The 17,180-nt window shown below is 39.7% G+C and overlaps 1 protein-coding gene across 3 annotated transcripts in view; it reads right to left on the bottom strand.

The window, feature by feature from the left end:
• LOC126191171 (uncharacterized) overlaps window positions 1-17,180 on the bottom strand; it is a 101,159-nt gene that overhangs the window by 71,622 nt on the left and 12,357 nt on the right. For all 3 annotated transcript variants that reach the window (XM_049931945.1, XM_049931948.1, XM_049931946.1), the window contains one exon: window positions 2,075-2,274. In XM_049931945.1, coding sequence (XP_049787902.1) covers window positions 2,075-2,274 — 200 coding nt within the window. The remainder of the gene's footprint in view (window positions 1-2,074; window positions 2,275-17,180) is intronic.

The following is a 17,180-nucleotide window of genomic DNA, read 5'->3' as shown; positions in this document are numbered from 1 at the left end:
GATGTCTTGCTAAATGATAGGTTCAATTTTGGATTCGCTAGTATTACGAGTATGAATCTATGCTGTTTGTTAATTTTCTGTGGGATGTAAGTGAATCCCAAAGTATTTCTTAAGCAATAGACCTTAAGAAGGCTTCGGGACTTGTCTATTTTATTAATGTTCGAAGTTTTAGCTCATATATATTTTTAATGTATGGAGCTTTTTTTGCCCATTTACAATTGTTTTCAACAAAAGTAACCATGACTGGTAATATTTGGACATTCATATAAGTAAATTAGGTATTTGTCTTTGCATAAAAAAAAGCTACATTGTGAGTGGGAATAAGTTTCCATAAGAGACTCGATACGATACATACTACCAGTTCACTGTAAAATTTCCGAAACTCGCATTAGTGTAATGCACCTTCTCATTCTGATCTACATTACTCTCTACAGGACATAATAATACAATGCTAAGGCCTTCAGTTGTGGGTGCATCATAGTAATAAAATCAGTTTCATAAAAGAAAACTACAGAATACAGAAAATACAAAAGCATTTGTCCAGAAATAACAGATGTTTACATGAGTTCGTGATATGCATGCCCTTGCCTGCAACAGGCCCAGCATATCAAGACCTTCTGTAGAGTCTGTGCTGGTGGACAGTAGCGGGGGAGGGAGGGAAATGCAGGCATGAAAGGGTAGGCAAGTTTTTGGGAGCAAGGAGAGTGATGAGAGGCAGGATGAGTGAGCAGAATATGGAAGTGAGAGTAATTTAGAGGGGATAAGGATGTGGAGGACGAGGAATCTGTGGAGTGGAGAAGAGTGTCTGGAATGTAGTGGGAGTGGGGAAGGTTGTGTGTGTGTGTGTGTGTGTGTGTGTGTGTGTGTGTGTGTCGAGGGAAAAGTGAGGTATGAAACAGGCATACAGGCATTACACAATGGAATAACAGTGAGATGAACAGAATAGTGGGGTGGAGAGGGGGAGGTAGAGAGGGATGGAGGGAGATGAGATAGTTGTTTCCTATTGATAAGCAATTTTTTCTTGGACTGCTACATCTATGGCACAAACACAATAAGCTTGTCCTTGTCAATCAGTCCAGAGCAATGACTGCTCTTGGATTTAGTTCCATTTTACGAAATGATTTCGCTCATTTACTCTCATCCAAAGACAATTTTGATTATGTAGAATAACATACATATAAACTCTCATACACAGCAATTCCCTCAGAAGAAACTTTTCCACCAGGTATCTTGAATATGCTCATCTTAAGAAATATACCAACAAGGTATACAGAGTAAATGGTGTGCAGTTATCTTCCTAGACCAGAATGAAATATGTTGTCCATGGCTTTCAGCTAAGTTACTAGAGCTATTCTGAAAGTACATTCCGATTGGTTGCAAACCCAACCCAACCTACTGTGGAAATCAAAAATGTTTCACTTCCAACAGCTAGCTATACCTCACAGCCACTTCTCTACATAGTCGCCACTATGGCTTAGACCTTTGTCGTAGCATTGTACCAACTTTCCAATACCATCATAGAAGGCAGCCACCTGTGCTTTCTGCCAATTCTCTAAGCTCTTCTACAGCTTATTGTCTGCGCCAAAATGTCATCTTCATTGCCTGTGGTTCACACGTGAGCAGAGATGAAACAGGACGAGCCAATTATGGGCTGTGCTGTAGATGGTCAGACACTTCCCATCAACAACACTGCAGGACCATCTTCACTGCCCCTGCAGAGTGAAGCCAAGAACAGTCATGAAGAGCAAAATGCTGCACGATTTCCACCAAAATTTCTCACCAGACCCTCGTACTTGGCAGGAGACACTATTTTCTACGCACCTTTATGTGCTCACTGTGTGCGATCGACAGGCATACAACAGACACCACCCAACAATTTGTGCAAAACTTCATCACATTTTCACAGCAGTTTCCATTCCGTGACCTATCAGAACTTACTTTCCGAACAGCCCTCGTACGTCATCTTCTAGTAAGAGAAACTGCTTGTGAATTTCAGAAGTATTGTTTTTTCTTCACCTTTGTTCTTTCTATTCTATTTAAAAGACAAGTACATGAAAAATAAGAAAGTACATACCTCAACTGCACTATTTATTGCTTCCTCAGAGCTCTCATTCTCGCAGTCCTTGACAACAGATGCTTCAGTCACCCCACTGTCCCCCATTTCACAATCTAACTTGTTGAAAGACGATGAAGCTTTTGGAGATTGTGATCCACCACGTGAATCCAACTGGTTCTGCTGTGCCTCAGGTTGTATATCACTTTCTGAAGTAGAACCTAAGAAAATTGACAGAATAAGTGTATCACAATGGAACTTATGAATTCTGATCAGAGCTCACAAATTTTGAATTGAAAAAAAAAAAAAAAAATGTAAGATGTAAAATGCAGACATGGCAAATTATATTGTAATTGTGTCCCTCAAAAATTCAGTATCGTGCATATTTTGTTACAGCACACAACACACTTATTTATCACTAACAGTGTTCACACAAAAATAACATTAAGAAAACTGAACTACAAAACTGCTATATGCGATATACTAATAACTCTGCGAGTGATATGAGTGAGAGTGCACTCCCTGCATGAGCAAATTCCTGGTGTCTTTCTGATGATGATCTGTGGCACATAAAACCAGGTGAGAAATTCTCTGGTAATGTGGGAGATTTAAATTTGCACTGCTCGACAATTTCTAAGGAACAACTGACACCTGCTAAGGAACAACTGCCAACTGCTACAGAACACCTGACCAATGACGGTAAAAGGAAATGCAAAGTGTGGGACATGTTACCAGCGGGACAGCCTGTGCACAAATTCTCTGTATGCATTCAACAGTTCATGCAGTAAGGTGTTTGACAAAGTCTGTTGTGAAACCAATCAGTGCAAATGTCTGCAAGACACTCTTTGAGAGCTTATGATTGTAGACAATGACATCTTAAATTGGTTCTCCTCAAATGGTCTCTCGCTCAATGCAGATAAAACTCATTATATGAGGTTCCATACATCACAAAGTAATCCCGATGAAATTAACATAAAATGTGGAGATCAACCAATACAGAAAGTTGAAGAGACAAAATTCCTAGGTGCTTACATAGACAGTAAATGTAATTGGTCAGTTCACATTCTTCATCTATGTAAAAAACTTAGCTCGGCAATATTTGCATTACGGGTAATTTCTTCAGTGGCTGAAGTTGACACTATTAAGGTTGCCTACTTTGGCTACTTCCACTCATTGATGTCATATGCTATCATATTCTGGGGGAACCAACCACTTGCAAAAAAAAGTTTTCACCATACAAAAAAAAGCAATCAGAATAATGTGTGGGGTCCATCAAAGACACTCTTGCAGGCACTTGTTTCGGAAGATAGGTATCCTAACAACTGCCTCACAGTATATTTTTTCCTTGCTCACCTTTGTGTGCAAAAATTATTCCATCTACCAAGACAACAGTAAATTCCATGGTTATAACACGAGAAACAAAAACAATCTACATTTAGAAATGAAACGTCTCACTCTGGTACAAAAAGGAGTTTACTACTCCAGCATTAAGCTGTTCAATGCTCTACCACTACATATCAAATGTGTTCATACAGAACTGCCAAAATTTAAACAAGTTCTCAAAGATTACCTGACAGAGAAATCTTATTATACTGTGGATGAATACCTGAAAGAAAATGTATACCATTACTAAACTTATTGTGTCTAGAAGTAGTTCAATTAATTTTATTGTGCATTTGGGCATTAGCACACTTTTTGTAACAACAGATTGGCTGTACATGTATTTACTCTTGTAGGCCTAATATGTGATTTAACTTTATGCTCTTATCTTTAACCTTTATTTGAAACTCCTTTTTCTGTCAAATGGTAATTATGTTATCTAGCTGACATTGTATCTGTTACTGTATTTATAGTATGTCTTACTTAAACTATGTACAATTTGACATTGAATTGCCCTTGTATTGTTAAGTTTAAATTGAAACCTGTACAATTTGACACGTTCCATATCCTTGTGATTGACTCACTAACTGGATCTACGGAACAAGAAATAAATAAATAAATAAAACAAGCAGTTAGACGATTTGAAGGTGAAGTGCCACTACTGACGCCACAGTCTCCAAAAGTGCCACCTCTTAATTGAAAATAGCAACTGAATGTGGAAATGTTATGCAAAAGCATGCTGGTGGTTGCAGATGGACTAGCATACTGCAAAAGGATTGATACATAGGGCTAGTGGCGAAAAGGACCAGACATCTCACTCCTACGCAGATCTCTGCAGACCTCACAACCGCTACTGGTACACACGTCTCTATCAGAACCAATTCGCAGTGATTAAATCAGTCTGGTTTATATGCTCACATGCCTATTAAATGCATCGCACTTCAACCACATCATCATCGAGAAAGAGTTTTTTGCTGTAGGGAGCATGCTGATCTGGGTCAGTGACAATGGACCAGAGTGATGACAAATCCCGTTTCACAGCAGCTAGTGATTCTGGCCATCAATTAGTATGGAGGAAAAGGGAAACACTTGCAGCACAGCAATACTGCAGGGAGATTATTCTGGATTACGCTCGTCTTTTTAGGGATGCTTTAGGTCCCAACTTTCTGTTTGTGGATGACAAAGCCACTGGAAAGTGAAAATACTGAACCTTTGGAATGGCCTGCATGCTCCCGGGACCTTAACCCGCAATGCTCTTGGTAGATGTGTTTCTGAACTGATGCACCCTCCCCAAACAATGCACGAACTGAAAACCACCTTGAAAGAGGAATGGGACATATCTCCTAAGGAGTCCTCAACAGTTTGATAGGCAGCATAAATAACATGTGTAAAATGTACATTAGTGCCCAAGGACAGCATTTTCCTTACTGAGAGTCTGACATTGACATCCACATAGGGAATCTGATCTGGGTCTGTTATCCTGCTATCCCATGTGGTGAAATCTGTACCATTTTTCCATTATAAATTTACCTTTCCACTTCTATTACATTTGTACCGTGTTTATACCTATCCAACAATGTCTCTTTCACTTAGCAATTGTCAAGCTGAGTAAAATGTGTACCATAGCTTTTTCTAGCAATCCTTTACTGCTTCAAAATGTCATGCTCAATGATGTCCACATTTAACCATTCTTCTTCTAACTCTTTAGGCTCTGTTTTCATCGTATCATCAGAGGTACCCCTTGCGAAAAAATATGAGTGATACACATATCAGTTACTACACAGTAAATGCATTTTTTGGTCCCTGAAACCTAAGACACTTCTTATGAAGTAGGCATCTTGACCCTAGGTTCACTATCACTGTACCTGATAATCAACATTGAACACATTGGGTGAGAGGAGAATATTTTTTCCATTTTTTTTCACTAGTGATGAGATGGCAACAAGTAGCTGCTTCAAGCAGACATCATTATTCTCAATGTGGAACCACCACCCACACCACCAAATAGAACTAATGCTCAGCTGTCTGGCACTTTGTGGTATGTCTTATTAAAAGTACAGTCTTTCCTCCACATCTTCCTTATTCATTACTTAGGCTAAAGTTGCAGCACAATTTCACAGTGTTACTTTTTGGAATACATGTGTCAATCTTAGATTTGTAACTTTTACACTGATACTTGATGTGAAATGCAAGAGTTTAGTACACAGTTAGTTTGTTGGAAAGCAGTTACATGTACAGGATTTTCTGGTCACTACATCCACTGGTTATTCTTGGTTTTCAGAAATAATGAAAGAAAGTAATGAAAAAGATTAGTGTTTAACAACCCATGGATATGGAGGTCAATAGAGGTGGATCAGAGGCTCAGACAGGACAAGAAAAGCCTAGGAATTTGGCTGTGACCTTTTCAAAAGAACCTTTCCAACATTCATCTTAATCATCATAGGGAAACCACAGAAAATCTAAATGTGCTTGGCTAGCCAGGAATATCAAACTATTCTTTCACTGCCTTTATCATTGCACCACCTCACATGGTGATAATGCTGAACATTCTTAATCCCAAGACTGGAATTTTCCGAAACAGCTGGCAAATACTCGGGGAGATCATCAAGAGATAGATCCCACTCATGAAGCCATTATAATTCTAAAAAATTATGTCTTATATGATTTGGAGTAACTGTCTTCACTTTACAAATGAAGAACCTTATTGTTATATATACACAATGTACTGCTGATTTACTGAGGCTGCTGTTTCCTTTGATTTGGGATATTCCAACATGTTTTCTACATTCTCCATTATTTCTGTAAATCCAAATATCCGAGTCTAAATCCTAAGATACATCAACATTCTTGATGCACATATTTCACATTAGAAAACTCTTAATTATAACTTTTCCAGCTGCTTCTGTCTATTGATGGTAACAATTTCTCAAAGACGTCCTCTGGTGACTTTGTAGCAATGAAGACATTCAAACAGGTTTTTTCCTGACACTCTTTAAGCAAAGGTTTTTACCAGGACAAAAAGTGTCACATTCCCTTTTGGGAGAATTCATTAGATGTCACCTATGTAACAAATCCATCAGGGATATTTCGAATCCCAAGTTGCCCAAATCGGCTGTTGGCGAGGTGACTGGAAATGTGGAGGAACAAACATAGCCCAACCAAGACCAGGCAGGCCTACGTACCTGATGGACACAGACCATCAAACACTGTGAGGAGTCACCACCAAAATTTGCACGAAGTCGGCAGAAGGAATAACTTGAGAGTTTCAAAGTGTGACCGGAAATCTGCCAAGTACAACGACTGTGCATAAGAAATTAAAAAGAATGGGGCACAATACTCAAACAGCTGCTAATAAGTGACCCACTTCTGTTGTCAGTGCTAAGCAGTGCTTGAGATGGTGTAAAGAGCAGACACTGGATGGCTGGAAATGAGTGATTAAACATGCTATAGCCTGTGGCAATGAGATAGACAGATCTGGGTTTGACAAACACCTACAGAACTTCATCTGCCATCATGTGTAGTGCAAACAGTGTAGTACAGAGGAGGTGGTGTTATGGTATATGGATATTTTTCATGGTTGGTCCCATTATTGCACTTAGGGAAACACTAAATGCAGAAGGATATGAACACATTTTACATCATTGTATACTATGTACAGAAGATGAACAGTTCAGAAACGGCTGACTGTATCAGCATGACAATGCACCCTGTTACAAGGCAGCATCTGTGAGGCAATGGTACATGGACAGTAACATATCGACGCTCAACAATGTGGAACTCATGTCTACCGTGACCGAGTTGCTTGCCTTGCAAAACACAAGCAAAAATTAGGCAGAACATACAAAGTAAGTCTGAAAAGCATTCAGTATAACTTCAACTGACCAGGGCTCACTCACTGGAGCATAGATTCATAAACCATAACAACTAAGTATAAATTAGACAAATTCAATGGATAACTTATTGTGTACATGTGCTATTTCTATGTATTTATTTACTGTAACAACTGATTCAAACAAAATAAAACAATTGTTTACTGATTTCTTGCATGATGATATGTCAGTGGTGTGACAGCTGCTGCAAGAAAAAAAATAACATATATGTCATTGGACAGCTGACCTGATCTTCACAAATTCTGAATACTGTTACAAGTAAAATAAACATTTCTGCTTACTGTCATCATCACACCATGACTTTCAGTTTTCTCTGCTATTGTGGACAATGACATATCTGGTGTTTCATGAACAGTCAGCAATTTCATTTCTCAAACACATTCTCTGGTCTTTTGTCATTTACATTTTTTTCAGTTCTTTATAGAAACTCACTTGGAGCAAAATGAATTTCTCAGTCTCAGCAGATCCTGCTGTTTCTTGTGCATTGCTACCCATATATGATACATTATATTGTGCAATATACTGAGTTCGAGTCAATATTTTTGAAGCTCTGCAGGCTACTTCAATACATAGTGCCAATCATCAATACTGCTCAGACAGCCAATAATAATTCACAATCAATTTTGAGCATGTGAGGGCCCTTTAAATCTACATGTGGAACTTCCTCAGAGCAGACTGAGCTATCTCGGAACTGGGATATTTGTTTCCATGACGATCCTAATAGTGCACGTTCATGCCGCGCAAAGGAACGCGATGAAGTACTATGCTCAATTCAACAAAAATCATGCTGACACATACAAAATGATGCAGCATGTTCACAGAGAATCTGCCTAGTCATATTCTCTAATTTCTTGGTAGATGAACTAATTTAAGGAGCATCGGAAATAAAGAGCAATGAATTCCATCCTGGATGGCCACCAACTAGCAAGAAAGGTCAATAATTGTTTTCGGTGAGACTGCTGAATTAGTGTATGGGTAGTAGCAGACACACACTCCTCTGTCACAGTGCTCAAGAGATTAAGAAATGGGCATCCACTCAGGAATGGAAATTGTCAATACCCATCAGCTGCACAATGACAACACTTCCAGCCACACATCTCAGCAAGTCTGGGGTTGGGGGAGGGGATTCTTGAGCAAGCACAAGTGAGCAACATTGCCACAGTCCCCTACCATCCTGCCCTCAGTCAAACAGTTTCCTGTTCCTGAAAATCACATCCAGTCTGAAAGGAGTCCTTTTTGGGAAATTAAACTCATTCATACAGTTGGAAAGATTGGAAAACTAAGCTTTGGTAACAAAATTTGTTGACTAAACTTAGTGTATTCAAAAAACTATGAAAATTTCAGACTTTTCCAGTTATTTCAAACAATCTCAGTTCCTTACACTCTTAGCACTTTGACGTCTATTGCCTTTTTAAAAGAGCACTTGAGTTTCTGTTTATGTAGTAGAAACATATTATATATTGAAACTGAACAAGTTGACTTGCAATATTCAATTATTCCACGTGCAATCGGGTGATTTCTGGGCATCTATCTGCTGTGATTTGGACATCACTAGTCAAAGTTAAGCTCCAAGGTATTTTAGCCCTGACTCGTGCACTTTTATAAAACTACATCATTTAGTCATTATGTTGCATATATTAAATAACCAGTGAGATGAACTATTATTACCTGAAAGAAACAGCAAATTAAACTTGGATTAAGAACTTGTGTGTACAAATGAAACATAGTAGCTATATTATAATTAAAAAGGCATCAACATTAACCAACCAACACTTGTTATGATCTTAACTTCTGGATGTGTAATACTTCACACAGTGTACTTGGACCTTTGGCACACTTGAGGTGGATATGTGAGTCACTTCCAAATTCCTCAGTGTCACCAGAAATGCCTTGAGCATTAGAAACTGGGTAGTATGTTGCAAAGCTTCATATTTCCTTGGCTGAAAAAAGCACACAGCCATGAAAGCATCACATCCACTAATGGCCTGAGTGACCAGAATATGTTCGATATCTGACTTTTAGGATGCAGTACAAAACCACTTGTCTTCTGCATTTCCTCTTCCTGGCTTTAGGAAAAATAATTTTTTGATGCCCTGTCCTAATGAAATCATGAGTACAAGGAGGTCAACATTATTTCCCATTATGACCACACTTCCAAAATCATCGATTCTTGAAATGGTGGATGGTACAATCATATCATCATCATCATATTGTGCCCCATCCCAATCAATGCTGCACTCTCAAAATTCCTTTTTAAGAAGAGTGTTCAAGCGATTCTTGTTTTGTTCCGTCGTACAAAAACTTGTTCTGAGGGACTTCATCTATGATCTCTGGTTCAACTACAACTTCAACCAGAGAATATTTTTTATGCTTATAAATTCTCTCAGTACTCGTTGTACTGCACTGCTCTCCCTCACTTGTCTTCGAAGTTAGGTTAAGACAAGGCAAACCTACGTTTATAGCATTTTAACACTTAGAGAAAGCTTTTGACACAGCTGACTCAAATACTGTCTTTCAAATTCTGAAAGCAGCAGGGGTAAAATACAGGGAGCGAAAGACTATTTACAATTTGTACAGATACCAGAAGGGTTGTAGCCTATCCCCGATGTTATTCAATCTGTACACTGAAAAAATAGTAAAGGAAACCAGAGAAAAATTTGGAGTAGGAATTAAAATCCATGGAGAAGAAATAAAAACTTTGAGGTTTGCTGATGACATTGTAATTCTGTCAGAGACAGCAAAGGACCTGGAAGAGCAGCTAAACGGAATGGACAGTGAAACTTCCTGGCAGATTAACACTGTGTTCCGAGCCGAGACTCCAACTCAAGTTCAAGTCTCAAGCCCAGCACACAGTTTTAATCTGCCAGGAAGTTTCTTATCAGTGCACACTCCGCTGCAGAGTGAAAATTTCATTCTGGAATGGAGTATATAAGATGAACATCAACAAAAGCAAAATGAGGATAATGGGATATAGTCAAGTTAATCAGGTGATGCTGAGGGAATTAGATTAGGAAATGAGAAAGTAGTATATGAGTTTTGCTATTTGGGCAGCAAAATAACTGATGGTTGTCAAAGTAGAGAGGATATTAAATGTAGACTGGCAATGGCAAGGAAAGCGTTTATGAAGAAGAGAAATTTGTTAACATCGTGTATAGATTTAAGTGTCAGCAAGTCTTTTCTGAAAGTACTTGTATGGAGTCTTGTATGTAAGTGAAACATGGACGATAAACAGTTTCGACAAGAAGAGAATAGAAGTTTTTGAAATGCAGTGGCACAGAAGAATGCTGAAGATTAGAGGGTAGACAATGTAACTAGTGAGGACGTACTGAATGAAACTGGGGAGAAGAAGAATCTGTGGCACAACTTGACTAGAAGAAGGGATCGGTCGGTAGGACACATTCTGAGGCATCAAGGGATCACTAATTTAGTACAGGAGGGAAGCGTAGAAGGTAAAACTTGTAGAGGGAGACCAAGAGTTGAATACACTAAGCAGATTCCGAAGGATGTAGGTTGCAGTAGTTACTTTGAGATGAAGAGGCTTGCACAGGATAAAGTAGCATGGAGAGCTGCACGAGACCAGTCTTTGGACTGAAGACAACAACAACCACCACCACCTTTTTTCCGACAATTTCTCTGGAGTAAAAGGATTTTCAATGTTAATGATTCAAACATTTGTGACGAACATTAATAAATTTTGTTTTATAGATGTAGCTACATTACTCTCTAAATGTACCTGAACCTGGAAGCATGTATTACAGCCAACTCTCCTACAATATAATGGGTGAGAAACTACCTGTGCTTCCTAGGTTTCCTAGATTTCATGGCATGCAACAAACTCAAATGTTCAAAAGCATGAAATGATATTAACTGTAGTGATTTTGGCAAAAATTCAGTCAGAACAACTGTTTCACAATCACAGCAAACAGAACTTTCCCTCTACTGATGGTGCAGGCTGTAGAATTTCATTATTGGCGATAGACTCAACTTTTCTTGCTCACTAAATGAGAACATGCCCAATGGACTCGCTATTTCACATTTGTACAATGATGTACGTATTTGCACTAACACAATGTACACGCTTACTAACAAATGCTCTGGTTCTGTGGCTTTACACGTTTAAGAAACCAGTATAACTTACTCTTCTCTCATAAATGAGAGACAGCAAATATACAAGCAAACTGATAATAGAAACAGAATAATAGGCACGCGCACACACACACACACACACACACACACACACACACACACACACACACACAATCTCGCGTCATGTACATATTCATGACACATGACTATTTCATCTTAGATGTCACTATTTACCTCTTTGAAACAGTATAATATGTATGGTCTATTTCTGAAGATTTAGATTTAAAGAGTGAACATTCCTGATACCTACATGACAAATAGCAGTGTTCATTGTATTGCTACACTGCGAATAGTAATGTATTATGAGAGCTGCCCAACAAAGGAAATCATAATTTTTTGTTTACAACATACCTGAACTCATCCTCATAATGTTGACAGACTTCTCCTTTGGTTGCAATGCACCTGTCCCAGCATTTTTGCCAGTCTGCAAAGACATGCTGCAAACTATTTTTTGAAAAGTCCTTTAGGATTGAATCCACAGCCTTCACTACCACTTCTGATGCCTTCCATAACAGTGTTTCTTCGGGTTAAGAAATAGAAAAAAGTCACACGGGCAAAATCTGGACTACACGAAGATTAAAGGATGCACTTCAAACTGATTTTTGCAATACACTCAGTAACAACATTTGCAATATGCGGCTGAGCATCATCACTGTGCAGCATGAAGCCTGTTTCACGAAAACACAGTCTTTTTTGCCCGATATGGGCCTGTCAAAGCTTTCAGGACATCTCTGTAGTATTGTCCAGTTATTGAAGTATGTGCAGGAACAACATACTGATAAACTATTCCGGGAACATAAAGATGAAAAAATTTCGAAGATGCATATTCTTTGTCGGGCGTTACCACCATTATTGAGGTAGGCATTACTGAGTATGTCTCAGCTTGCCCACCTCTAACAGGTGAAAATAGGAGCGCCAACAATGAAACTAGTATGGGGTGTTTCTTACCCATAAAGCTAAGGGAATATCATTAGATTAAATTCTAGCATGAGAAATTATGGAAATACGGAAGCGTCCGATCCCACCCGTCGGCTTTGACCCATGACGTCACAAATATTACGGAAACAACCATAAACGACAATTCCAATATGGCGGATATAAAATCGTTGCATACATATCATAAAGACGAAAATACATCGAAAAACAAACACATACATGTTTCACAAAAAGCCTAATGACTAACGGGACAAGCGTGGGAAATTGGGGGTTTTTGGGTGGGGAGAAACTAAATATAAACAAATTTAGCCACCCACCCCCATACAAAACCACGCAAAACGACGAAAAAAAAAAAAAAAATATCGACATCACAAAACTCACCAAATACCACAAAACACATTATTATCTGGAATCGGACACTTCCCTTGACCTATATAGATCTACAGCAGCTCCCGATCCCATAAATTGGGACCGAACACTTCCCTTGACCTATATAGCTCAACAGCTGCTCCCGATCCCATCTCCCATTACAAAAACCAACATACTCCACCAAACATTGAGATTGAACACTTCCCTCCAACTATATAGCTCAACAGCAGTTCCCAATCCCATAAATTAGGATCGACCACTACTCTTGACCTATGTAACTCAAAAACATCTCCCAATACCAATACCAACCTACACAGCCACAAATTTCAATGAAACATTTCCCTATACCTCAATACACAACACATATGCCAAAAACAAAAAAATGAGAACTTACCACAAGAAAGTTCCAGCCCCACAAACTAGATTGGCCACCACAATCACTATTAAATGATTAAATCCCCTCTCACCCAACCCCCTATAAGAAGAAAAAGCATCAGAAACTATTGTGGACCCCGGCTCTATATATTCCTCAATTAACCCCACTAATTCAGCCTTGGACCTCCCTTCCACAACCCTAAAAACACATTCGGAACCCCTACCCCCCGGAACAACAGCCCCCCCACACCCAAAGACCAGCCACAGTCTTCCCCCTCCCATACTTCGTTTTCCCAAACTGTGACTCATCCACCTCCACAACAACCCCATGTCCCCCCCCCCCCAACTTACTCCTGTACTTAATAAATTCCCAACACACTTCACGACAAAAGGAATACCAATCTAAACCGCTCCTCTCAATCACACCAGTCTCATGCGCGCAAAAACTCTGTGGGGATCTATAACAAAAATAATATGTAACAAGCACAATCTCACGCATGCCCAACCTAGACTTCTCAAACGCCGTATGGAACGCCCTATGTCATCTTTGCGACAGCGCCACATATAACCGTCCCTGGTCCGAGAGGCCGGAACTTTAACCAATTTCATTGGTTCACGGCACACACCGCACTTCACCACCTCGGCAATTAAGCCAAAAAGCTGTAGGAACTTAATCAGCTCTAAAGCTGTGTCCTCCATCATAGCCCTCAACCGAGAACTATTGATCTTGTCTTTCATATCCATTCCTGAACAAAAAACCACAACCGATTAAACTTAATAACAAAACCAACCGACGTACAGCAATCATCACTACATTAACCTTCACACAAAACCACAACACCGTTAACTCACTGATACAAATTCCGCTTCAAAAATACGCAAGCAGCACTCGCCACTGAGCAACAGCAAACTAAGCCCAATACACCAAACAAAAACCCTGAACATACCACCAGATGGCACAACAAACCACAACACGACAACATCTACAAACACGCCACACTCACAAACCAAACTCCACGCCGTAATGACGTCACACACCACAACACCCTTACGTCACGGGTCAAAGCCGACGCGTGAGATCGGACGCTTCTGTCGACCCGAAATTATGATCATTCTTTATTGAACAGCCATTGTATAAACTTAATTCAGTACTTAAAGATGTAGATAATTATTTTTCTGGGAAATACCAACAGTAAATACTAAGAAGTCAACAGGAGATAAATAGTTACTTAGAATAACTGAAGAAGAAGCAGCTTAAAAAAATATATAAATAACAGCTTTCCCTAGAACTTATTAGGCTAAATGTAGCTGACGTAAGCACAAACTTCATTCCTCCACTCCATCCAAATTAAAAATTTAAGTGTAGTAGACCAGGTGTGGCTTGAATTCAAAGAGACAGTATCAACAGAAAGATTTATACTACATAAAATGACAAAAGACAGAGCTAATCCCCCGTGGTACACAAAACAGGTCAGCAAACTGTTGCCGAAACTATGAAAAAAGCATGCCAAATTTAACCGAAACACAAAATCCCAAGATAGGCAATCTTTTACAGAAGCTCAAAATTTAACACACATTTCAATGTGAGATGCTTATAATAGTTTCCACAACATAAGTTTGTACTGAAACATGGCAGAAAATCCAAAGAGATTCTGGTCGCATCTCAAACTCCTAGTGGCAAGACGCGATCAATGTTACCTCTGCATGACAGACCTGGAAACCTGGAAATACTATCAGTGACAGTCTAAACACAGTCATTCAAAATTCTTTCACCAAAGAAGATGAAGTAAATATCCCAAAATCTGTATCAAGAACAGCTGCCAACATGAGTAATTTAGAAATATATATATCCTCTGAGTAGTGAAGCAACTTAAATCACTTAATAAAAGCAAGGCTTCTGGCCCAGATTGTATACCACTTAGGTTGCTTTTAGAGTATGCTGATACAATAGCTCCATACTTAATCATGTACAACCGCTTGCTAGATGGAAGATCCGTACCCACAGACTGGAAAGCTGCACACGTCACACTAATATTCAAGAAAGGCAATAGAAGTAATCCGCTAAATTAAGGGCCTGCAGCACTAACATCAATATGCAGCAGGATTTTGGAACATATATTGTGTTTCAGCATCGTGAATTATCTCAAAGAGAATGGTCTACACACAGTCATCATTGATTTAGCGAACATCATTCTTGTGAAACACAAATAGCTCTTTACTCACACGAAGTGTTGAGTGCTAGCAACAAGTGATTTCAAATTGACTTCATATTTCTAAATTTCCAGAACACCTTTGGCGCGCGCGCGCACACACACACACACACACACACACACACACACACACACACACACACACACACACCACTGCAGTCTCTGACAACTGAAGCCACACTGTGAGCAGCAGCACAAGTGCATGATGGGAGTGGCGACTGGGTGGGGTTAAGGAGGAGACTGGGGCAAGGGATAGTAGGGTACAGGTGGGGGACAGTGAAGTGCTGCTGGTGAGTGCTCAGGTACAGGAGGCAGGGCAGGGTAGGGCAGCTATGTGCAGTTGGGAGGTTAGACGGAGGACAGGGGAGACGTGTGACGAGGTGAGAGGCGGGGATGTGGAAAAGGAGAGAAGTAAAAAGATTGGGTGCGATGGTGGAATGAGGGCTGTGTAGTACTGGAATGGGAACAGGGAAGGGACTGGATGGGTGAGGATAATGACTAACGAAGGCTGAGGCCAGGAGGGTTACAGGAACATATGATATACTGGATGGAAAGTTCCCACCTGCACTATACACAAAAGCTGGTGTTTGTGGGAATGATCCTTATGGCACAGGCTGTGAAGCAGTCATTGAAGTGAAGGATGTTGTGTTGGGTAGTGTGTTCAGCAAAACCCTTAGCCCCACAGAAATATCAGTCCTTTCCAAAGACCTCACCTTTTGCCCCAGTCCCAAATTCAATTATGTAGGACTTGTTAAAGATCTTCTCTCCTCCTCCCGGTCCCTACAGTGGAAACACTTTTTCGTCGTCACCAACCCTACCAATCATACTCAACCAAAGATCAATGTTGAATCCTGCCTGACTCAGTTCACTCCTCCATCCAATCGTGATCAACCCCCACTTGCCCCCAAACCACTCTGTTGACTTTCCAAAATTTCTTAAACTGTAACCTTGCCTCACTGTCATTCCTTAAATCCCTCAACATGCAAACCAAGCTTACATCCACAGAAACAACTGCAGTCCACCATCTAAAAACTGAACCCGACCTTATAATCCTACCTGCGAACAAATGCTCCACCACTGCTGTTTTGAAATGCATGAATTACCTGGATGAAGGGCTCCACCAGCTGTCAGATACTGTATTTACTCGAATCTAAGCCGCATCTGGAAAATGAGACTCTAAATCAAGGAAAAAATATTTTCCCGAATCTAAGCCACACCTGAAATTCTGGACTAAATTTAAGGGGAGAGAAAAGTTTTAGACCACACCTCCAAATCAAAACAAAGTTGGTCCACTGTAACATGACACACAGTTTAGGTAGAATGGATGAAGATACAGCTACAGTAGTTTGGTTCAAGTTGTAAGCTCAGCAGTTAAGCTTTACCAGGTAGTCATAGCTATGCATCAGGCGCACCGTTTGTATTTATACGGGTACCCTTCCTTTTTCACATGCTTCGTCTGGTTTGAATTGATTGCTGATTTTGCTTTTATCTGGTAAGTCCCGTTCTCTTTGTTATAGGTGTTTACGTCACTCTAAGCTGAAAATGCGTTATTGTACTGTGTCATGCATTGTTTGTCATATTCTGATAATGAGTGTTCACGACCTGTCGCCACTCGCGGCACGGCTTGCTTTTGTATGCACTGCCGCCGCTTACAATTAAAAAAGAGAGAGAGAGGAATTGTCTCATTAGCAAAACAATGGCAAGAGACTGCTATTTGTTGTCATTTACACTACTGCTTTCTTTGATAATGATCAACAACAACCAAATAATAGACTGCGTATGATAGAAAATATTCTGAACGAGAATTTAGCGAAAATTTTT

Source organism: Schistocerca cancellata, chromosome 6 (genome assembly GCF_023864275.1).
Source record: "Schistocerca cancellata isolate TAMUIC-IGC-003103 chromosome 6, iqSchCanc2.1, whole genome shotgun sequence".
NCBI classification, from domain to species: domain Eukaryota; kingdom Metazoa; phylum Arthropoda; class Insecta; order Orthoptera; family Acrididae; genus Schistocerca; species Schistocerca cancellata.
The sequence above is the reverse complement of the archived record's forward strand: the minus strand, read 5'-3'. Positions and strand labels throughout refer to the sequence as shown.